Source organism: Macaca fascicularis, chromosome 18 (genome assembly GCF_037993035.2).
Source record: "Macaca fascicularis isolate 582-1 chromosome 18, T2T-MFA8v1.1".
In the NCBI taxonomy this organism is placed as follows: Eukaryota; Metazoa; Chordata; class Mammalia; order Primates; family Cercopithecidae; genus Macaca; species Macaca fascicularis.
In genome coordinates this window covers 43,582,496-43,606,916 of record NC_088392.1, presented here as the reverse complement: position 1 = coordinate 43,606,916, position 24,421 = coordinate 43,582,496, and the positions used below count along the sequence as shown (strand labels likewise).

General features: G+C 37.4%; 1 protein-coding gene across 5 annotated transcripts in view; it reads left to right on the top strand.

The window, feature by feature from the left end:
• The window catches only part of ARK2N (arkadia (RNF111) N-terminal like PKA signaling regulator 2N), a 97,783-nt gene that overhangs the window by 44,333 nt on the left and 29,029 nt on the right, over nucleotides 1–24,421 (top strand). For 4 of the 5 annotated variants that reach the window (XM_074022397.1, XM_005586800.4, XM_005586801.4 and 1 more), the window contains exon 2: nucleotides 1,761–2,545. In XM_074022397.1, the coding sequence (XP_073878498.1) occupies nucleotides 1,831–2,545 (715 nt within the window). In that variant the 5' untranslated portion in view covers nucleotides 1,761–1,830. Of the gene's footprint in view, nucleotides 1–1,760; nucleotides 2,546–10,864; nucleotides 13,145–24,421 lie in introns of those variants that run through there. The other variant, XM_074022398.1, reaches the window with a different exon arrangement.

The following is a 24,421-nucleotide window of genomic DNA, read 5'->3' as shown; positions in this document are numbered from 1 at the left end:
TTATCAACAGCTGAGAACAGGGCTATGAAAAACAAAACAGGTATACAGAATGTTTGTATTAAGCAAAAAGTGGACTTGGCATGTTAGATCTGTTTTAAAGGATTTTTCAAGTATGTCCTAGTTTTTGTCTACTATAGATTGAACTATCAAGTTAACTTGATGGAGTGAGATGCTGGAGATGCCATATTGCACCTAACTAGCATACCATATAGATTAATGGTTGTGTGTGTCTGTGACCTATGGACATGATAGTTGCTTTCTGTAATGTAACACTTACAGGGCAAGTTATTTACTTGCTTTCTATATTTAGCATCCTCTTTAAAAACCACCAGATTTTCAATAGGTTCTTGGAAACCACAACTTTAAATGGAACAAGATACTGCTGGTCTTTGAATGATGTCCTTTAGTTATAACGTTAATGAAAAAATTGGTTTTGTTAAACGTCATTTCACTTAAAGTCTCAGTTTCCAAGAACCTATTGACGATGTTAAGTAAGGACTTAACTGTATAGGTCATAAGCTTTTGAGGTTAAATATTATGTCCTGTACGGTTAATTGGAGTTAACCGTACAGGTTAAATATTATGTCCTGTATGGTTAATTGGAGTTGTATCACTCACAGTGGTGGTAGAGTGTTAGGTTTTAAATTTAGCATCCAAAGTGTAAAATGGGTGTAGAGTATTTTCTCTTAAATCCTTAATTCATTCATAGAATATACTAGGCTTTCTGGGTTCTGTATTTAGTGACCATTGTTGATAAAACATGTCACTAAACTAAAACTAGTTTAAACACTAGCCTCACATTCAGCATGATGAGGTATGTGGGAGCTAGGTAGGATTGAGGAAGCATCAAATTCTGGCCTTTCATCTTAATGCTTCACTAGAGCAACTCCTATTAAGGGGACTGCAGACAAGTTTGATGCATAGTATTTGGTTGCTCATTTGCCAAATGCATGTAATTGGATTGTGCATGTGTTTTTGTTTTTTTTTAAACATAAGTGTAGGGGCCAGGTGAGGTGGCTTACTCCTATAATCCCAGCAGTTTGGGAGGCCACAGTGGGTGGATCACTTGAGCTCAGGAGTTCGAGACCAGCCTGGGCAACATGGTGAAATCCTGTCTCTATAAAAAATGCAAAAATTAGCCGGGTGTGGTGGTGTGCTCCTGTAGTCCCAGCCATTTGGAAGGCTGAGGCAAGAGAATTGCTTGAGCCACGGCAACGGAGGTTGCAGCTGAGATTGCACCATTGCACTACAGCCTGAGTGGCAGAGTGAGACCCTGTCTCAAAAAAAAAAAAAAAAATTGATGTTTCTCTATTGTAACTCCCCTCCTCCTGCCTCCTTTCTTTTTGGATTTGAATGTAAAAGTAGTCATTCCAGGTAATGCATTTCTAGACTAGTGTTAAAGCATTCTTTTTCATTTATATCAAAGTCAATACATGCATATTATATCAGAGTTTTGAAGATTTCTTTCTAGAACACTTTAAATAAAATTGTAAACTGGAAAATGTTCGTTACATGTTGGCCTTGCAAGTTCAGTAATAGTGATTAATATTATGGCATTTTTAGTAGCTCAGTATGCTTAGATTTTGATGGTATTAGTCCTTTGAATTTGACTTTTGATCAGAGAAGCAGATAATAATATGTATATATTTTAAAGGCCTGTGTAATGGTAAGTTTTGCCCCACCGACTTATAAAGGTAGGCATGTTGTGTTGACCAAATAATCTGGCATTCTGTTTATTGACTTTGTGTGTTTTTGTACAGGTTGCTTTCCTGTTGCATCTTTGATATCATTTCCTAGACTCTACTCCATGATTTAACTTGAAATTCTGAAATGAAGATGGAGGAGGCAGTGGGAAAAGTCGAAGAACTCATTGAGTCCGAAGCCCCACCAAAAGCATCTGAACAAGAGACAGCCAAGGAGGAAGATGGATCTGTAGAACTGGAATCTCAAGTTCAGAAAGATGGTGTAGCGGATTCTACAGTGATTTCTTCAATGCCCTGCTTGTTGATGGAACTGAGAAGGGACTCTTCTGAGTCTCAGTTAGCATCCACGGAGAGTGACAAGCCTACAACTGGCCGAGTTTATGAGAGTGACTCCTCTAATCACTGCATGCTTTCCCCTTCCTCTAGTGGTCACCTGGCTGATTCAGATACATTGTCTTCCGTAGAAGAAAATGAACCCTCTCAGGCAGAAACGGCGGTAGAAGGAGACCCTTCAGGAGTGTCTGGTGCCACAGTTGGGCGCAAGTCTAGGCGGTCCCGATCAGAAAGTGAAACATCCACTATGGCTGCCAAGAAAAACCGGCAATCCAGTGATAAACAGAATGGCCGAGTCGCCAAGGTTAAAGGTCATCGGAGCCAAAAGCACAAGGAGAGGATCAGGCTACTGAGGCAGAAACGGGAGGCTGCTGCAAGGAAGAAATACAACCTGCTGCAGGACAGTAGTACCAGTGATAGTGACCTGACTTGTGACTCAAGCACGAGCTCATCGGATGATGATGAAGAGGTTTCAGGGAGCAGCAAGACAATCACTGCAGAGATACCAGGTAGAGGATGTTTTTTAAACTGACTGTAAAGTACCTGATGGCATTCTCAGCTGTCAGGCTCAGTTAGATGAGTGACACTTGAAAAAATCCAGGAGACCTGCAGCTCTGTGTAAATTTGAAGACTGCAGTCTATTACAAGACATGGCCAATTTATAAAACCTGTTCTGAGGTTTCCAGTGCACTTTAGCACATCAGGAAAAAAAAAATTAAATGGTTAATGATAGGGACAAGATTATTTTTAAGTAATGGAATTTCTCACAAGTCTCTCTGTAACACATGACCTGAACTCCCATCGTTGCCTTTTTAGCACTGCTTAGATTTAATACTCACTGTTCAGCATCATTACTGAGTACATTCTCCTCAGGAATAGGCACCTTGCTTTATTATGTAGCCACTGCACTCAAGCTTATAGTGTTTGAAATAACACATTCTATCTTTTGTTAAAGTTTTCTAATAATTTTTCCTCCAAAAACAGTAGTTTTATGTGTTTTACCCCATATTCAGTGCATGATAAGCTAATTATCCTTGTTACAAATCTTTCTATCTTAAGTTGTCACTCACATTGAAAAGAATGTCTTTCTGAAAAATTTTCCATTAGTTTCCCAAGCTTTAAAAAAGTTTGTTAGAAATCTGCTTGTTCTAGCTCTCATTGGTATAAGGGTCTGTAATTTGTTACATATTTGGTAAATCTGCTTTCCCCATATTATTCCATCTGGTACTGTGTACTATAATACAAAGGCAGTCTTGAGATTTCATAGTGGAAGAAAGATGTATCTGAATGGCTCTTAAGTAGTGAATTCTTATTATCCAAGAGATCCTTACAATATGATCGGGAACATTTTGTAAACTATATGACGTTGAATAGGTCATGGCAGTATTGTTTATTGCCACATTGAAGAGGGGCAAGTTCTGATTTTCTAAAGTTTTACGAGTGACTATGTTTTTTTTTTCTCTCTGGTTTTCTGAAAGCTTTCTGTATCTACATGTGAAGACAGCATATTGCTGATATACAAAGAATATTTGAAGAAAAATCATATTGGTTAATGAAATCTATAGCTTCCCAAAGTTATATAAATTCAGTAACAAGAATGATTGGTTTTAAAGCACTTTATAGATGTTGAAGTTCTGATAATAAGTCTCGTTCATATAATATAAATATGAATCTCAAACAATCTTTAGAAATGCTTTTTACTGTTTTAATATCTCTGTTGAATTCCTTTGCTATCGTTCCTTGTAATAAAACTACCGGGAAGGGGATTTCAATGGAGCTCATCAGTTAATTGCATGAGAGAAACAGACTTTGGGGTTGTTCTAAAGCAGGTTTTAGGTATGTATTTTAGTTTTACATGTAATAATATTTTTAAGAGAACCTTATTAATACCTGTAAAATTATGCATTCCTATATCTTGTTCTAACCTCCTAATCAAGACCTTGATGGATCTCTTAATACAATACTTAATCCAACTTACTAAACAGGATCTTATGTAACTACCCCAATACTTTGCCTTTTTATGGAAAGGAAGAAGGTGGGTAAACAAAAATCTCTCTGAAGACAGAACCCCATTGTAAGGTGGCTTGAGAAATGTCTTCATAGGCACTTTCCCTGTTTTGCTTAAATAGGTTAGATGTGCTTTGTTCATATTTTCCTAATCTTCTTTCTAATTGAGTATCTTGATTACTGCTTAAAACTTAAAACACCAGTGGTCTATTTCTTGTCTCTTCTGAATTGTGTACTAACTGAACACCAAAGTAAATTAATTTAAATCTATAGTTTGGTTTCTCTTATTCACACCATTTAGTAAGTTTGTGGCTTTTGAAATATAGTTTTCTAAGGTAATCCTGGAGAATCAAATGGTAGATTGAGGTATAGGACCACTGTATATGACTGCCTGGGTGTGTGCTGGCAGTTTTGGGAGGTGCCATTCCCATAAGACAGGTATGAATGATCTTTACTGGAATTAGGCAAAGCAGCAAAGACGGAACAACCTAGAATTCAAATATTAGGAATTTCATTTCAATTGTCCATATTGTTGTCTCTTGAAAAATTATGACATTGTGAATTTTTAATGTAACAGTGATGTATCTTTCAGTTTCCTGAGTCACCTTATGACTTTGGGGAAGAGAGGAGGCACACTCAACCTTATAGTAAGAGCAGTTGTCGAAAAGTTGCATAAATTGTAAAGGTAGGATAAATTATGAACTGACTTGAGTTCAACAACATGGACATTCAGGTGAACTTAAGCTGGATGGGCCTAACAGAATCTCTTGGATGTCGGAACGTTAATTCAGCTGTTTACACAGAATGGAAACCAAGTGGAAAAGTAAAAACCAATTATTGCCATCCTCTTTCATTAAGGTGCAACCCATTTAGTAATTCAGAAAATACTCTATAAGCTTTTGTTTGGGCTCAGCTTAGAAGTTGAAGGCGTTATCTTAAATAATTCCTATTAGGATATCCTAATACCTTAATCCTAAATGTTATGTCAAAGAATTGTAACTGTTAATGCATTTTCTCTTTTAGAGAGTGCAAGTAATTAATAATGCAGACCAGTATAGTGCACGATCATACTTTGAGTTTGATATCTGGGCAACAGATGTTTATGATGATTTTTAAAGTCAGCAGTTAATTAACTGACAGGCAGCTTAGTGTCGGCGCTAGATCATCTATCCTTAAAGGTTTTGGAAGTATATTGATGTTTTAAGGATCTGTTTGGAGGTATCATATCAAAATAATGCTGGCAGTATTTTCATTTGGGAGACTTAGAGATGAGTAAAGGGCATTTTATAGTAAATATGTAATATTTTATGGTGAATTCATGTAAAAGTACTATGTGATGGTTATCTTGAATATCAAGGCTTTTATCAAGTGATTTCTTTCTTTTTTTTTGAGACCGAGTCTTGCTCTGTCGCCGGGCTGGAGTGCAGTGGTGCGATCTCTGCTCACTGCAACCTCCGCCTCCCAGGTTCAAATGATTCTCCTGCCTCAGCCTCCCTAGTAGCTGGAACTACAGGCGTGTGCCACCCTGCCCAGCTAATTTTTGTGTATTTTTAGTAGAGATGGGGTTTCACCATGTTGGCCAGGATGGTCTTGATCTCCTGACCTCATGATCCGCTTGCCTTGGCCTCCCAAAGTGCTGTGATTACAGGCGTGAGCCACTGCGCCCAGCCATTATCAAGTGGTTTTTTTATGCATTATCTTTTTGTGCTTTGATCGTTCTCTGCAATTTTATGATTAGAGCATTACTTTTAATGGGGGGGCAGTTTCTCTGTAAAATCAGTTTTGAGACTAGCTCTATAAAATCTGTAGTTGGAGGGATTTTGATTTTAATGTAAATAATGGACATTAGCCCTCATTCAGTTTGAAAAAGTTAATTTTCTGAACATACTAACATACATGCATGGGTATACATGGTCAGTGGGGAAAAGTTTTTCCAGTAACTGTTTTTCATAAATATTTAGCAGAGTGGACCTCCATACAGGGTACCTTTATCTTGTCTTTAATGACCTGCTTTGTGGTTAAATGCCTATTCACACTGAGGTTCCAAAAATAATACACCCCATGGTAGGTAAGAGTGAGTTGTCTTGGTTGGTTTGCCTTTGAAAATCTGATTTCTTTTGGAGAATGTCGTTGAGGGTACTGAGGACAGCTGTCTAAGTTTACTTGAATTCTCAATCCATGCAGCCAGGCTAGACCAGCTCAGCCCCGCTTCAAGACAGGATCTCAGCACTCATTACTCACCATACATATTTAATGCAGTGAGCTGCATCATGACAAGCTATCATCTTAACTCATAGTTTTTCTCTGGTAGAGATAATTATACTTATTATACTTGATCAGTTAACTCTTGCTTAAAAATTAAAAAAATATTTTTAAGTGACAAATTATTTGTAGAAATTTTTGAAAATAAAAAAATGTGAAGTAGAAAATTAAAATCACCCATAATTCTGCTTTTGTTAACATTTGAATATGTTGTCTTCCATGATATATAACAAAATTTGTCTGGATATTGTGTATGTCATCCTTTCCTTCTTAGCTTTGCGTTTTGAGTGTTTAACTAGAGCACTAAATATTCTCCCTAGAACATACGGATTTTGAATAATTTAGCTAATCATAAAAATAACTTCCCTAATGTTGGTCCTTTGGGCTCTTTTAAGTTTTTGCTGTTATGAGTTAAGGGTATGAACACTTAAGGCTCTTGACCACATACTGCCATACTGCTTTTAAAAAATAATTAAGTTGAGTGCGATGGCTCACGCCTATAATCCCAGCACTCTGGGAGGCTGAGACAGGTGGTTCACTTGAGGCCAGGAATTCGAGACCAGCCTGGTGAACATAGTGAAACCCCATCTCTACTAGAAATAACAAAAGTTAGCTGGGCATAGCAGCACGTGCCTGTAGTCCCAGCTGCTCCAGAGGCTGATGTGGGACGATTGCTTGAGCCCAGGAGGCAGAGGCTGTAGTGAACTGTGATTGAGCCTCTGCACTCCAGCCTGGGTGACAGAGCAAGACTCTGTCTCAAAAAAATCCAAATAAAAACAAAAATAAGTTTATTTCACCCAGGAGCTTGAGTGTTCATGCACTGTATTCTTGCTATGGAATATTAATTTTTTTAAAAAGCTTGCTGATTTGATAGAAGAGTGATATCTTGCCGATGTGGTGTCTCACGCCTGTAATCCCAGCACTTTGGGAGGCTGAGGCAGATGAATTACCTGAGGTCAGGAGTTTGAGACCAGCCTGGTCAACATGGTGAAACCCCATCTCTATGGGGAGGAAAAAAAAAAAAAAAAAAAAAAAATTGGCCAGGCGTGGTGGCGTGTGTCTGTAATCCCAGCTACTCGGGAGACTGAGACAGGAGAATTGATTGAACCTGGGAGGTAGATGTTGCGGTGAGCTGAGGTCACGCCACTGCACTCCAGCCTGGGTGACAGCAAGACTCTATTAAAAAAAAAATGGTATTTTGATGTTAATTTGCATTTCTTTGATCACTACTGAAGTTGAAAAATGTTTAGCAATTTGTATTCGTTTGGTAAAGTCTGTTCATATTCTTTGCACATTTTTCTTCTGACGTGTTTTTTCTTACTAATTTTTGAGGCCTTTTAACCTTTTGGGGATTTAATTGCTTGGCAAATTTTAAATATAAGGCAGTGAGGAGGATTCATGGTTGAAAATCCCAAACCCACATAGTGAATCCATGAAGCACAGTAATTGATCTTTTTCCTAGATTGAATATCAAATGATTTCAGTGGCTAAAAGCCCCATGTCCCTATTTTAAGCCTTTTGTAATCTGGTTGTAGTTTGGTAGCTATTTAAGAGACTCACAAAATACATTGATAACAAAACACTGACAGGAAATAATCAGGTAAAAACTGTCTATTTTCAGCTTGGTAAATGCAAATCAGGTGGGTAAAATACATAGGGTTTTTCAATCTGGCTATGTATTAGAATCAGCTGGGTGGCATTTAAAACGTCTGATGCCCAGACCCCATTTTAGCCCCATTCAATCAGAGTCTTTGGAGTCTGACCCCAGGCATCAGCTTTAAAACTGATGACATTTATACGATCAGCCTTAGGTGATGACACTGAGTAGCCAGGGCTCAGAACCGCTCAGTTAAGCAATGATATGTTAAGTCTCCTATATCTGAAAATCACTGTGAAACTGGTAGTCTGATTCAATTAAGTTCTCTTACTGCTAATGGTTATCAAGTTCTAAACAGTGGAGTCTGGTTTTTTTGAAATTACATTAGTTATAAATTACAGCACAGTTCTATATTAATTAACAAGCATTAAGTGCCCTCTTTTACTTCATTTAAGCGATTATTTGAAAAGCATGCGATGTCTAAATGTGGTTTTCTATATGCTACAAGGTCTGGATGATGTTAACTTAATTAAAAAACTTTAAAGTCTTACTGGTGGGTATCCTTTGGCAATTTCTTGTGTTAAAGCACCAAGATATTATTTTTGGCCTGCTTTTCTTATTTCCTAAAGTGAGTGCCTATATTAACTTTGTAAAAGGAAAAGCATAAAGTCTTTTTCTCAAAATAAGGTATATCTTAGTGTTAATAAAAGAGCATGTGTGTGTTTAAGGTGAGAATGTGGTCCCTTTTTTTTGTCATTGTTTTTTAATAGATTTTGCTTTTAGAGCAGTTTTAAGTTCACAGCAAAATCGAGCAGAGGAGACAGAGAGTTCCCATGTACCCCCTTCTCCCATATAGCCATGGCCTCCCCTACTATCAACATCCTGCACTAGAATGGACATTTGTTACAACGATGAACCTACATTGACACATCATTATCACCCAACGTCTGTAGTTTACTGTTAGGGTTCACTCTTGGTGGTGTAAGTTTTGTGGGCTTTGATAAATGCATCATTGGTCCCTGTTTTTAAGGCCTCAGAATGTCTTGCTTATCAGTGATTATTGCTTGTAAGAATCTTTATGAGGCTACAACTTACCTCACTGCCCCCAGCATAAATGTTCTTATATCATTTTCAGCTTTTAAATACTCATTTTTAGTATTCATTGAGAAATAAATAATGCGAGAATCTAAAGCAGATCAAAGGAGGCATCTGATTTCCTGTCCTGTGCTTCAGTTTGCCCAGCACTTATAATGGGGCTTAAAGGAAGTTAAGCTTTAAATTTCATTTAGTCTTTTTTCCCATAAGCTAAACATACTAACCTTTGGGGAAAGTCATGTCCTTCTTGAGGGAGTTTTCATATAAACAAAACTTTTTTAAAAAGTGAGGACAGCATAGGGCATGGAGTAATCAGAGGAAAAGGAATAATATGAAATTAGAGGTTGGTGACCGATTTCATGAGGTTTTTATTTGCTAGGTAGAACTGGGCTAAATGTTTGTCTCACAGCCTTTTAGGCATTGAAAATAGGTGGCCTGACTGAATTAAAAATTCTTTTTTATCTAGGAGAAGCATAGTTGTATTTGATAGTGAGACATGGGAAACTTCTCTTTGCATCTTCGTAAAAGGTCACTTTGTGATAAAGCAAACCATGTTTTCACAAATTAGTTTAACAAACGCTCAGTAGAGCATTCCATAAGAGCATTATTTATAAGACTCTCGATGTAGGTTGATGGTATAAGGCCAAGATTGATTGATTCCATCAATCATTCTTTCATTCAGCAAGTATCTGAGCACCTAGTCCATGGCTTTGGGGATACTACAGTGAGAGAAGTCTCTGTTGTCATGGACTTAATCTTTCATGAGGAGACAATAAATGAATTCATCATATGCTATCAGGTAGGGCTATGTGATGTGAATAATAAGCAGGATATAAGAGATAAAGATTGACTAGGAATGGGGTAGAAAAGCTATTTTAGTTAGTGTAGTCAAGAATGATCTGAGGAAGTAACATTTTTATTAGATCCCTTAGAATGAAGAGTTCAGTATAGTTTTATTAGAGACCTAAACTATAGGGGACCCAAACCAAAGATGATCTAGCCTAGTTCAAGGATGAAATTATATATGTATGGGACCATATCCTAAACTGGACCACTGTGCTACTGGGTATTAATAGTTGTACACATGTTCAGATGTTTGGAAAGTGCTGGATTATGTGTTAACAGATGTCATTTGTTTTAAACCTCAGGGCGCTTCAGCCATTAATGAAGGTGCTCTCCAGTGGGAAGGATGTGATTTGTAGTATATCCCAAACTTAACTACATTTTGTTTTGTGTGTGCATTTTAACACTTTACACAGACCAGTTTGTAAAAGCTGACCCAGAGGTACTCTGTATCATCTCCTTCATGTGGTTTTCCGTAAGAATTAAAAAAAAAAATTAAAACAGATCTTTTGTGTGGTAAGAATCATCACCTGAGAGTGATTGTATAATGATTGAGTATGGGCCAGCTGACAAAACAACTTTTTAGAATTTTAAAGTGAAAGGAGTTAAAATACTCAAGAATGCAGTAGTTCTCAACTAAGGATGTACATTAAAATCACCTGGGGAGCTTAAACCGAAACAAATCTTAGGTGCCTTGGAGCCACCCTAGGTTTTGGTATTTAAGCCTCTCCAGTTCTTATTGTTCAGCAAAGGTTGGAAACTACTGTTACAGATTCAGTCAGTTGTATTCAGCCTGTGTAGTAACAGAATACATGCTGCCAGGTAGATATATTAAAGCTATGAAAAATAATAATATTTCATTTTTTTTTGGAATTAGTGGCTTTGAGTAATGAATTTAATCACTACCTATGAATGCTAGATCTATCAGGCTCTCCTTAGCAATGCTTATGTCATTTTCCTGAGTAAGTGTGTCTTAATAAAAATACAATTTCTGAAGCAATAATGTTTTATGAAATGGCCTCAGTGTCTTTAAAGGTGCCTTCGGTCATGCTGGGGGATCTGAAGGAGCGCCCAGGGAAGTTACAGGATTACTTGACAGGGGTGCTGTGTGATAGGAACTGCACAGGCAGTGTCCTAGAAGAGGCCAGGAGCTGTTTTTCCAAGATGCAGAGGCAGACAGAGAAGTTCCACATGTGGATGGAAAAGGTAACTTACCCTGACACTGGCAAAGAGAACAAGCAGCTACTCGAACCCAGGGGACCTAAATGCAACTAGTTGGCCAAAGAATTTTCCCTATCACCCATCAAGTGCTTACATGGCAGATGCCTGATTTCCAAGTACTGCCACAGCAGCCCTTTGGTTCTTACATGACTTGTCCAAATATTGACAGTATGTCAGAGTTCCCAAAGATGTATAATTGCAATTTTCTAGTTAACGTTGCTGGAAATGGGAATATTACCTAACAGCCTTTGAATCTATCACAAAATGAATTGTATTGACAATCTGCATTTTGGATTGTGTGAGAAATAATATGCTTTTGCCCATTGTAAGTTTCTTTTGATGATGTTGCTGGGTTTTTTTTGAGACAGAGTCTCGCTTTGTTGCACAGGCTGGAGTGTAATGGCACGATCTCGGCCCACTGGCCCACTGCAACCTCCGCCTCCTGGGTTTAAGCGATTCGCCTGTCTCAGCCTCCCGAGTATCTGGGATTACAGGAGCCCGCCACCATGCCTGGCTAATTTTCTTTGTATTTTTAGTAGAGACAGGGTTTCACTATGTTGGCCAGGCTGACCTCGTGATCTTGAACTCCTGAGCTCGTGATCAGCCCACCTTGGCATCCCAAAGTGCTGGAATTACAGGCGTGAGCCACCAAGCCCAGCCCTGATGATGTTTTAAAAGCTGCAGTAAAAAACAGCTTCCTTTTTAAAAATTAGGTATTTGCGACAGAAAGCCCCAGAATTGGATACATTTTAGCTTGAGTTTTGTTATGTATGGTTGGAACATAGAACCATATTTATACAATAGTAGGAGCCATCCTCTTCCTTGCTTTTTACCAAAAATAGAAATAAAACAAAAAACTGGAAATTTTAGTGAACCTAAATAGGTAGATGGTTAATTCCTTGAGAATCTCTTAGCACTTACTCTGTACAGACGCTGTTGACTTCTGCTTCTAATTGGGGGACCTCATAGTTAACTGTGAAGATCATAGTTAACTGTGAATGTACTCCATGAACATTTTTATGTAATTATTCCACATGTCATTTAATAATCTAATTTGTTGCTAGTTTTTCATGAATTATATTCAGTATCACTTGTATGCAGAAGAACACAGTACGGTTTTGAGCAAATATTTGCTATGTACCTACTATTCAAGATAATGTAGGGAAAACAGATTAGACTGCAGCTTGATTTCATGCATGAGAAAAATAGTATTTTTCATTGACATGGAGATGGATTTTTATTTTGAGCTTTAATTTAAAGCTCAGTGCCCAAGGTGGTAATCTGGTAGGCATCAGCCAGTGGAATTTCTGGTACCCTGATGTAAAGGGTACCTGTAGAGGATAAAGATAAAATGGTCACTATATCAAGGGTATGTATTGGGTGGGGTTTTAAATTGCTAGTGACTAAGTTTATTAGTGAATGTACTACCAGTTTAATTTTGTTTTCAGTCCTCGAATTAAAAATAAATGGACCTTAGTTATGTTAAATAACTCATAGAGCGTGTCAAAAGATAGGAAATATCACAGGATTGAAGGTCTTGCAACATGATAGATGTTTTTATGTGCAGCCTGGGATTGGTAAATGCTGGCATTTTATCTTTTAAAGATTTCTAGTAATAATGTGAGACACAGCTAAATTAGGATGACGGTCTTCAATAGGAATATGTAAGTTTGCTGATACTAAGTGGTTTTTTAAAATTGGGTTTTCCACTGGATTTACTTTTTTTTTTTTTTTTTCCTGAGATGGAGTTTCGCTCTTGTTGCCCAGGCTGGAGTGCAATGGTGTGGTCTTGGCCCACTGCAGCCTTTGCCTCCTGGGTTCAAGCAGTTCTCCTGCCTCAGCCCCCCAAGTAGCTGGGATTACAGGCACCCACCACCATGCCCAGCTAATTTTTGTATTTTAAGTAGAGACAGGGGTTTCACCATGTTGACCAGGCTGATCTCAACCTCCTGACTTCAGGTGATCCACCTGCCTCCGCCTCCCAAAGTGTTGGGATTACAGGCATGAGCCACTGCGCCTGGCCTGGATTTATTTTTGAGAGGAAATTAGTCTTTCACATTTATAATAACATCAATATGAAAAAGGTTCATTTTATTTAATGAAGTTGCCACTTAGGAAAAAAAACCGAATTCTGCTTGTGTGTTTTTTTTTTTTTTTTTTTTTTTGAGACGGAGTCTCGCTCTGTCGCCCAGGCTGGAGTGCAGTGGCCGGATCTCAGCTCACTGCAAGCTCCGCCTCCCGGGTTCACGCCATTCTCTTGCCTCAGCCTCCTGAGTAGCTGGGACTACAGGCGTCCGCCACATCGCCCGGCTAGTTTTTTGTATTTTTTAGTAGAGACGGGGTTTCACCATGTTAGCCAGGATAGTCTCGATCTCCTGACCTCGTGATCCACCCGTCTCGGCCTCCCAAAGTGCTGGGTTACAGGCTTGAGCCACCGCGCCCGGCCGTCTGCTTGTGTTTTTTAAGAGGAAATATAGGTGGTATATTTAGAGTCTCATATAAACAATCAAGATCTTCGATATGTCTCTCAATATTTGTTAGTAACGTTACTCAGAAAATATGTCACCACTTTGTTTTGATTCAGTTCTATATCCATATTTGTAACTTGTAAATTACCAGTAATAGACTGAACCAGGTTTTTTCCTTTTCTGGTTTTGAATTGAAAAATTGAAAATTGCTGCTTTATTTGTTTTTTTCATTTTAGAACTGGTTTTATGAGAATTGGAAGTTAACTTTGGGGATGACTTATTTCTGTGTTCAGTTTTTGTTTAAGGATATATACATCCTTGTACAAGGATGTATATAGTATATATGACTAGCAGTCTCTCCCTTTTTTTTTTTTTTTTTTCATTTTTTGAGATGAAGTTTCGCTCTCATTGCCCAGGCTGGAATGCAATGGTGTGAACCCAGCTCACCGCAACCTCCGCCTCCTTGGTTCAAGTGATTCTCCTGCCTCAGCCTCCTGAGTAGTTGGGATTACAGGCATGCGCCATCATGCCTGGCTAATTTTTGTGTTTGTAGTAGAGATGGGGTTTCTCTATATTGGTCAGGCTGGTCTTGAACTCCCAACCTCAGGTGAACCGCCTGCCTCGGCCTCCCAAAGTGCTAGGATTATAGGCATGAGCCACTGTGCCTGGTCGATCTCTTCTTTTTTTGTGTAATGATTTTTAGATTTTCTGAACTTAATATTTGACCAGTAGAGGTAAGGTTTGAACACCGGGAGCAACTTACAATAAATAATGTTAGTATGATTTTTCACTGTAAAATATATAAGAGTTTGTTATAACTGATGGGTTTCTCTCTGAAATGATAGTGCAACATTGGTTAACTATTTCCCCAAACAGATTTTTTTTAAATTAAGTTTTACATCAATAGGAAGAACATATTGGTTTTGGATGACTGAATGAATTTTAATGAATCTACAGTCTTTACTTGAAGTTTAGGTATTTTCAGGGAAGTTCTGTTTTCACCTTCTTCCTGGAATCCCAGATTTTTATTAGACATAGATTTTTAGATGTAAGAAAATATTAATTTAATTTCATCATGTTAAAGACTACTTTTCTATGCATGTGTAAACTGCTTCAAGCACTTAACAGGCTTCTTTTTTGTTTTATGATATAATACTTAATATATTAAGCATGCTTTGAAATGCATTTTAAGATAGAAAAGGTTAATTTTTTAAAGAATAACATAGACAACTTATTGCTAGTGTTGTATTGACTGGATCCATTCTAATTTTTATTGTTATTGGATAATCAGGCAAGAGCTCTGTAGATTTTTTTTGCCTTTAAGAAAAAAATTTCAGTGGAATGGAATTAACAAACCTAGGTAGGTTTTTTTTTTGGTGGGGGTTGGGGAGATAGGGTCTCACTCTGTCATCTAGGCTGGAGTGCAGAAAGGTGCCGGCTTGTCTCACTGTAACCTCTGCCTCCCAGGCTCAAGCAGTCCTCCCACCTCAGCCTCCCAAATAGCTAGGACTACCACCTGGCTAATTTTTGTATATTTTGTAGAGACAGGGTTCTGATACATTGTTCAGGCTGGCCTCAGACTCCTGGGCTTAAGTGATCTGCACACCTTGGCCTCTCAAAGTGCTGGGATTCTGTGGGATTCGCATCTGGCCTAAAACATAGGTATTAATAGTTGATATTCAAGGTAAGAATAATATTTTGAATATTTGAAAACTAATAATTTTGGAAAGCCTTTTCTACAAAATTTTGAGTAAAGGAAGAAAAAGAGGTTTTGGCAGAAAGATAAGGAATGCCAGAATACACTGATTTAATTCTTAGAACCTATACCAAAATATTAAAAATTTATCCTAAAGTAAAATTTAACATCCCGTGGTTTGGAGAGTTTAGGAATAATTTATAACAGAAACATATATAGGAAAATTTTTATCTTGATTTTCAGTTTTTGCAGAGTGCTTTGAAGGTAATACATCTCTGTCTTAAGGAGTGTTGTTTTGAAAAACAATAGATTTTGCTTTACAATGGTTACACCTTTTCCAGGTAGAGCGATTAAAAAATTCCCCTTTCAACATACTTTGTTTTTATATTACAGACATTTAAAGAAGTGTCAATATGGGAAGTACTTGTTGTTTTTCGAGACGAAGTCTCGCTGTGTCGCCCAGGCTGGAGTGCAATGGCGCTATCTCAGCTCACTGCAAGTTCCACCTCCCAGGTTCACACCATTCTCCTGCCTCAGCCTCCTGAGTAGCTGGGACTATAGGCGCCTGCCACCACGCCCGGCTAATTTTTTGGTATTTTTAGTTGAGATGGGGTTTCACTGTAGCCAGGATGGTCTCGATCTCCTGACCTCATGATCTGCCTACCTTGGCCTCCCAAAGTGCTGGGGTTGGTTTTTTTTTTCATTTTTTCCAGATGGGGCGTCGCTCTGTTGCCCAGGCTGGAGTGCAGTGGCACGGTCAAGGCTCACTGCAGCCTCAACCTCCCAGGCTCAAGTGATCTTCCCAAGTAGCTGGGACCACAAGTGTGTGCCACCATGTCTGGCTAATTTTCTTATTTTTTGCAAAGGTGGGGTCTTGCTGTGTTGACCAGGCTGGTCTTAAACTCCTAAGCTCAAGGGATCCCCCAGCCTCGGCCTCCCAAAGTGCTGGGATTACAGGTACGAGCCACCACGCCTTGCCTTATGAAGTAGGGTTTTTTTTTGTTTTTTTGTTTTTTTTTTTGAGTTGGAGTCTCGCTTTGTCGCCCAGGCTATAGTGCAATGGCGCGATCTTGACTCACTGCAACCACCACTTCTTGGGTTCAAGCGATTCTCTTGCCTCAGCCTACTGAGTAGCTGGGATTACAGGTGCCTACCACTGGCCCGGCTAATTTTTGTGTTTTTAGTAGAGATGGGGTTTCACCATGTTGGCCAGACTGGTTTCAAACTCCTGACCTCAGTTGATCTGCCTGCCTTGGCCTCCCAAAGTGCTGAGATTACAGGCATGAGGCACTGTGCCTGGCCTGTGAAGTAGTTTTAATATACATATTTTTTACTTGACTAGTGTAGGTTATTGCATTCTCTTTTCCTGAGGCAGCGTGTATTCTCAAGATTACATGTATAGTACTCATAATACTAGTAAGTGGGAATTACTTTTGGATTATGTGACATCATTTTTATGTAGCTATTGTTTAAGTCCCTAGTGGTCCTCTCTTCATTTCCTCTGAATTCCCTTAATTTTCCTAGAATTTTAAGAAGGTTAAGGACTGTGTCCTGTTTGTATGTATTTGTAGTCTATAAAAGGTTAATGCTGGAAAGAAATCTCTTTCAGCCTACAACACTAATCCAGAAATGGTTGAAATGCTTTTTTATTTAAGAATAAAATCCCATGTCTGGACTGTTGCATCTCTCTAATATGTGCATATGGAATTTTCCCTTTGTCTAATCCATCAGATAATTTTTTTTCTCTTGTTTTCATGGGAGAGAATTAAAAGGAATAAGCTGCAGACTTTTAAAAAATGTTTCATTTAAAAAATCACCAAACATTGTAAAAAAAGTAACTTGAGAAATGTTAGGAAACAAATTATAGTTTTAACTACCACAATTATAATTTTCTTACTGGTTGTTACGTGTTGATACTTCCTTTTAGTATTTCTCTTTAGTTGGCATTTAAGAGGCCATTATCCTCTCACTAAAGGTAAATGTGTTTTTTGATAATCTAGCTACAGCCTGCTTTCTGCCTAGTTTGTGCTAGCTCAGTCCTAGGACATTAGATACCTAATCATCTTAAGAGAATTTAACCAGCAGATTAGAGTGATCTGGTTATTTGAGCCACTTATTAGACAATAGTAACTCTCTTAATCATATTGATCTGTACTTTTTGTGCATTATTAAAATCGAGCATAGTTTTTAAAGCCCACATACAATTTTAATTTCGAGCACAACAAGGTCAAGTTAAAATCTTAAGGCTTAATATTTTACATGAAGTTTTACTTTTTTTAAAATTAGAAGTAGCATAGAGATTGTTATTTGGAAAGCTCCAAGGGAAAGCATTATCAGTTTTTTGTTTGTTTGGATTTTTACTAAGAGAAATGAGTCTAGTTTCAGGGATGTGTGTATGCATGTTTGTACCCATCTTCAGAATTCTGAAATAACTGAATTTCATTAATGTTAGACTTGTCAAGTGGCTGGAGGCAGATAACTGTACAGTTGCTACAGTGATTTCTAATGGATTCAGATTATTAATATAATACCTGTTTATTGCTTCCTAACAGTATGTAAGAAAATAAAAGTTGCCTACATATAAACCTAGTTATGGTAATTAAGCTTGATAAAAAATGTCTTTTTAAGATTAAAGGTTTGGGGCTTTTATTTTTGTTTTTTGAATCTCACTAGTAGACCGAGTAAAAGAATATACAGTAACTAATTTATTTTGAGTATTGCTTTTGTCATTCCCTGCTGTTACTAAGATTTAACAGCAAGAGTCCCTGGGTCTAGGTATATCTCAGTTTACATAAGATTTCTTTCTTTTTTTTGTTTTTTGTTTTTTTTGTTTTTTGAGACAGAGTTTCACTCTCGTTGCCCAGGCTGGATGGAGTGCAATGGCGCGATCTCGGCTCACTGCAACCTCCACCTCCGAGGTTCAAGCGATTCTCCTGCCTCAGCTCCCCAAGTAGCTGGGATTACAGGCGCCTGCCACCATGCCCAGCTAATTTTCTGTATTTTTAGTAAAGACAGGGTTTCACCATGTTGGCCAGGCTGGTCTCGAGCTCCTGACCTCAGGTAGTCCACCTGCCTCAGCCCCTGAAAGTGCTGGGATTACAGGCGTGAGCCACAGTGCTCAGTCTGATTTATTTCTTAAAAGTTGTGTGCAGAATGATTTAAAGTGTATTAAGTCTGTTTGTTAATGAAAGAAACAATATAGTGAATTCTTTTTTAAGCAAAGTACCGTAAATTGATGTTACTGGTAATTTTTATTTTTAACATATAGCTGACTTTGCATAAAGATATACAGTTACATGAATGTTATAAGAAAGCTGGCAAACAGGCTTTGTGTTATCATTTGTTTAAAATAGCAAATTATGGGCAAGTTATCTTACACAAAGGTAGCCTTTTAAATTAATTGTATCTTTTATATTTTATTTAGCTTATATTGATTTTCATCTCTCGTTTAAAAACATTATTTAAATAGTACAGTGAGGGTACAATGAAAAAAATTTCATGGAATGCCACGTCAGAAAATACAGTGTCAAAACAATTTCAGTAAATTTTTTTCTCAAAATCCTCTTCAGAAATAACATATGCCCTTAATCCTAGTACAGATAAAAAACATGTCATTTTAATTTGTTTAGAAGTTACGAGATTGTGAATTGTAAGTAACATGGAATAACTTCCAAGTTTCTATACTCATTTTTTCCCCCCGGTTTCTATTTTTATTTCCTCTGAAGTTTATGAAAGTTAGTAGAAATTGCAACCAAACTGTTAGTTTGCTAGTATTGAGTAGATATTCTCATGTTATGTTAGATTACCATAGTGTAAAATAGAAGACATCATAAAAAGTGAAGGAATAATCCAGAAAGAAGTGTATTCTTTGGCTATTAAGTCTTATTCATAATATAACTTTAAGATTTGGGAAGAATGTTATGAAATTACTGTTTTTATTTTATTGCATTTTCTTAATATCCTTTACCTCACTGTGCATTTGACATGTAACCTAGATGAATAAAAATTTTGAAAAAGAAATGTTTCCTGTTACTCTGTTGAGGATGGTGTTATGTGGTTCCCTACCAGTTAATTCATATTAGGTGTTTCTGAATCAAGAAACTTGCTTTTCTGTAATGAAATAAATGATATTAGTTTCTAGTTAATGTAACAATAGATTTTACGTATTTGGGAGATTATTTTTAGGTTTTTTGGTAGTTGAGAAAAGAATACCACTGTGAACATAAAAAGTCAAGATTTTTTTTCTTTAAACTGTATGTCCTACTAAACTATCCTATTAAAAATTGATGAATATTTGAAAAAATAGCAAAATTTAGACTGATTCAAGGAGAAATCAAAAGGCTAGAATGTGGAATGAATGACTCTTTAGCAGGGTACGTAGACATAGGGATGTGGCTAATATATCTAAATTTTGTGCTCTTTCTCGCTGTATGTAGTACAGATATTTTAGTTTTTTTTCTCTACGGATCTAAATCCTCAAAGCAGTAGGTCATGGATTTGTCCCTGAAACAGATAAATTGAAAGATGGTGACCTCTTCAGGTGCCTCACTTCTGTATTTATAGCTTTTCTTAAATATCCAGATGAATTACCTGAGTTATCTTTCGAATAATCCCACTTGAATCAGAGACTTCACAACTTTATAGTTAGTGGTGACACATTAAGTTGTTTTTTCTTTTGATCAGCTTTTCCATTACTCTGATAATCTTGGATCTTTGCTTTTACCTCTTTTGATCATTTCAAAATGGTAAACCCTTCATCAATATCATAAATAACTTTCCTGGGTGGACAAAATGATGCAACGTTTATCAGTATAAGGACAAATTTAATCCTTAAAATCTTATTTTCATCTTGGAAACTTTATAACAAAAAGTTTAAATTTTTAATAATTGAGTATAATGGAAAAAGTACAAAATACATTCATTTGGTTTTATTTTAAAAATGACTTAACTCCTAAACATAAAGTTTCAGTGCATATTGCTGCATTTCATTTCCATGTAGCCCTATCTTAGACATTTTTCCTTTTACTAAAATAATTTTCTGATATTATTCTGAAGAAAATAATACATATATAGTTTTTGGTATTTAAGGCTTTTTTCTGGACATGGCCCTTTATAGATTTTTATCTTTTGTTGATGAAATTCTTCTTTTCTAAGAGATGTTTTGAAAATGACTGCTCTCTTTTCAAATTATTCTGCATGTATTTTCTATTTTTTGATTGATATTTTTACACTTGATCTTAGTCAAAAGGCCAAGAAGCGATGATTGGCATTTTTATTACTGTTTTTTCTCTTTCTTTTTTGAGATGGAGTCTCACTGTGTTGCCCAGGTTGGAGTGCAGTGGCGTGATCTTGGCTTACTGCCACGTCTGTCTCCCAGGTTCAAGTGATTCTCCTGCCTCAGCCTCCCGAGTAGCTGGGACTACAGGCGTGTGCTACTCTGCTGGGCTAATTTCGGTATTTTTAGTAGAGATGGGGGTTTCACTATGTTGCCCAGGCTGGTCTCAAACTCCAGACCTGAAGTGATCCACCCACCTCAGTCTCCCAAAGTGCTGGATTACAGGCGTGAACCACTGTGCCTAGCCTCATTTGTAAATATACATTTTCATCTTGGTAAATATTCTAATGTGTAATGAAACTGCTTTTTTTTTTTTCTTGAGTAGGTTCTATTAAAATGCAAATTTCCTTCTGTAGCTCTTGAGGTTTGCCTCTTTCCCTCAGTCCCTCATGCCCACACCTTATTCCCAGTATTTAGATTCCTTGGCTAGATAAGGTGTAAGATTTTTTGCTTTTCGCTATCTGGATTGAGGCTAAGTATGATGTTTACCCCCTCCTTTCTCTTGGTGTTGTGTGGAAAACAGAACCGGGCCTAGGCCATCAAAAGGCCTAGGGTCCTTTGATGGCATAGGGTCCTTTGACAGCAACAAGACAGATTTTTTTTCTTCTTTTAGTGAGGAGATTGGAGAGATTGGGTATGGCAAAGAGGAAGAAGGGAATTTCTTCTCGGCTTTATTGTATATTACTATGGCTGCATAGACATTGAAATGGGGGTCAAAGGGGCCAACCATGTGTTTGTCCATTGCCCCACCTTTCCTTGTGCCTTAGACTTAGCAATAGAAAGGGAAGGGGGAATGATATTCCCATGTGTATCTGGGTTACAAGAATTATTCATGTTTCCTAGATTTAGTTAGCGTTCATAATGAGAGAGTGACAACACTTGTGTTAGTGGAGGTGCTCTTGTAGGCAAGATGATGCTAAATGTAGATTAATCCTGAGCAATTTCCATTTGGCTTTGAAACATTTTTCTATGAATACATGTAAGCTGACATTTCACTTCAAACAAAAATACAAAAGTCATGTTTGTGATGACCTTATTCAACTATGAATCCTAGCCAAAGCATTTACTTACCGAGTTGGGTTCATCTATGACCAACATCAGGCACTGGCATAGGCACTGATGTTCCTCAGAGCTTCTTGCATGCCGGTGGTATACACAGAGTATACATGCAAAGGTAAGCAAACAAACAACAAAATAGGGCAGGTGCTAAGTATAATGGAAAGGCAGGGCAGTGGACCAATATTTAAATTCCTTTTGTGTTTTTTTGTTAACGTTGTCTTTAACCCTCACCATAACTCCGTGAAGACACTGATTAGTGAAATAGTTTACCAGGGTCATGTAGCTAAGAGGAAGTAGGCAGGGCTTTAACTTGTGTCTGCTGCCAAAAATCTATAGTTCCTGTGCTGGGAGCACCAGTCTCATCCTGTATATTCTTCTTTCCTTCAGCAGTGAGAACAATTATAGTCTATTGTGGTTTCACCTAATTAGGACTCAAATTTTCATCTGTAAAATGAGAGTAGTGTTTGTTTAGTTTTAAAATCCTGTGCTTCTGATTATCAAACCTGGAAAGGGGAATTTGTCATGGGATGAACATAGTAAAGGAAAAGTTAGGTTTTGTTTTGTTTTTTTTTTGTGATTCAGATTTTCTAATGAGATTTAGAACATACTTGAAAAGGAAACTAATTCATAAAATTAAACATTTGATGGCAACAGTGCAGAAGGCTTTAAGGTCATAAGGGGGTAGACCTCACTGTATCAGGAATATGTGACAACACAGATATATCTATATTTTGGTATTTGAAAAGTTAGAACCTATTTAGTGTAGGATAGAAGCTTAGTGAGACAGTACAAACCCATTTCTAGCATAAAATGGATGAGTTAATGTTTTTAAATAAAAAGTAGTTGGTAGATTTTTTAAAAAATCTAAAATATTATTATAATTTTTAAATAATAGAGATGGAGTCTTGCTATGTTGCCCAGGCTAGTCTCGAACTCCTGGGCTCAAGTAGTCCTCCTGCCTTGTCCTCCCACCTCGTCCTCCCAAAGTGCTGGGATTATAGACATGAGGCACTGTGCCCAGCCGTTGGTGGGTTTTTGACCTTTAACTTTCCCTGTGTTGTCATTATAACAGCAAACATTTCAAAATAATTTGATCAGGAGGAGAAATAGCACCTGAGTTACCCACAGATTGAATGGTTATTAATTAACACAGATGTGTTACATTTACCTCTATAGAAAGATGCTTTTAATGATTATAGAAAAACCAGTAAGTTCAATATTAGAAATTTATGTTTTAAGATTGTGACAGACATCAGAGCTGGCAGATGGGAGAATGTGCAGCTTGGATAACTTAAATGTTGTAAGCATGGAATGTGCCTATGTTAATGACTGAATCTTAAATTGGAAATGTTTTCATGTATAACTTAAAGTAATTACTTTTATATTTTTGAAAATCAAAACAGTCTCTTTGTAGCAATGCAGTTGTTTTAGTAGCATAGAGGAATAATCATGTGAGAGCAAGGGCAGTATCCCCATGTTTATTCTATCCTATAATGAACTGATAGAATCAAATAGATAGCAGCTTCTGTTTTTTTTTTTTTTTTTTTTTTTTTTTTGAGATGGAATCTTGCTCTGTTGCCCAAACTGGAGTGTAGTGGTGTGATCTCAGCTCACTGCAACCTCTGTCTCCTGGGTTCAAGCGATTCTCCTGCCTCACTTAGCCTCCCAAGTAGCTGGGATTACAGGCATGAACCACACACCCGGCTAATTTTTGTAATTTTAGTAGAGACGGATTTTCACCGTGTTGGCCAGGCTGGTCTCAAACTCCTGACCTCAAGTGGTTTGCCTGCATCAGCCTCCCAAAGTGCTGGGGTTACAGGTGTCAGCCACCATGCCCGGTCAGCTTCTGTTATTAATGTGCTGAATTTTCCTAGCTCCTCCCCAGCGATTTTTTTTCCCCTTCAAGAGATATTTCTTTTTAAAAGCAGATAAAATAACTGCAGAATCTTAAAATCTTACCTGTCATTTACTTCTGTATAGCAAGAATCACATTTTAAAAGAATGTCACGAATTGTTACCATAAGTTAGCTAATATTTGTATAGTAACTCAGAGTACAAATCCTGACGCCTAGTGCTTTTTTTTTTGAGACAGAGCCTTGCTGTGTTCCCCAGGCTGCAGTTTAGTGGCATGATCTCGGCTCACTGCAACCTCTGCCTCCCAGGTTCAAGCGATTCTTGTGCCTCAGCCTCCCGAGTAGCTGGAATTATAGGCGTACATGCCACCACACTCAGCTAATTTTTTGTATTTTTAGTAGAGACGGGGTTTCACTATGATGGCCAGGCTGGTCTCAAACTCCAGATCTCAAGTGATCCACCTGCCTTGGCCTCTTAAGTACTTGGATTACAGGCGTGAGCCACCACACCTGGCCCCAAGTGCTTTAAACAAATCTTATTTAAGTTTGATTTCCTAATGATAGTGTAAAATGACCTTGGAACACAAGATCCTTAATTGTGGTTTCTTGTTGGAAGACAAAGTTGGAAAGACAACCATTTCATTATTTTATTGAAGTTTATATAGTATTGACTTGTCATTGTTTGAATATATTGGAAATGAAAAATGACAGTGATCATAATTTATTTTCAATTTTAAGTGTAATATATGAAAATATTGCTGTCTCTGTTTATGATGAATACTAAATTTAAGCTAAGTTATAAGGTATGCTGTTTGGAAATATGGAAGATACAAGAATGAAGCCAGATAACAAGTTTATGCTTGTATTTCCTACTGATGAAGACTTTCAGACGAGTTATTTTCATGGGTAGGTGATGTCACTCTGCATGTATACACTTATACTTTTTTGC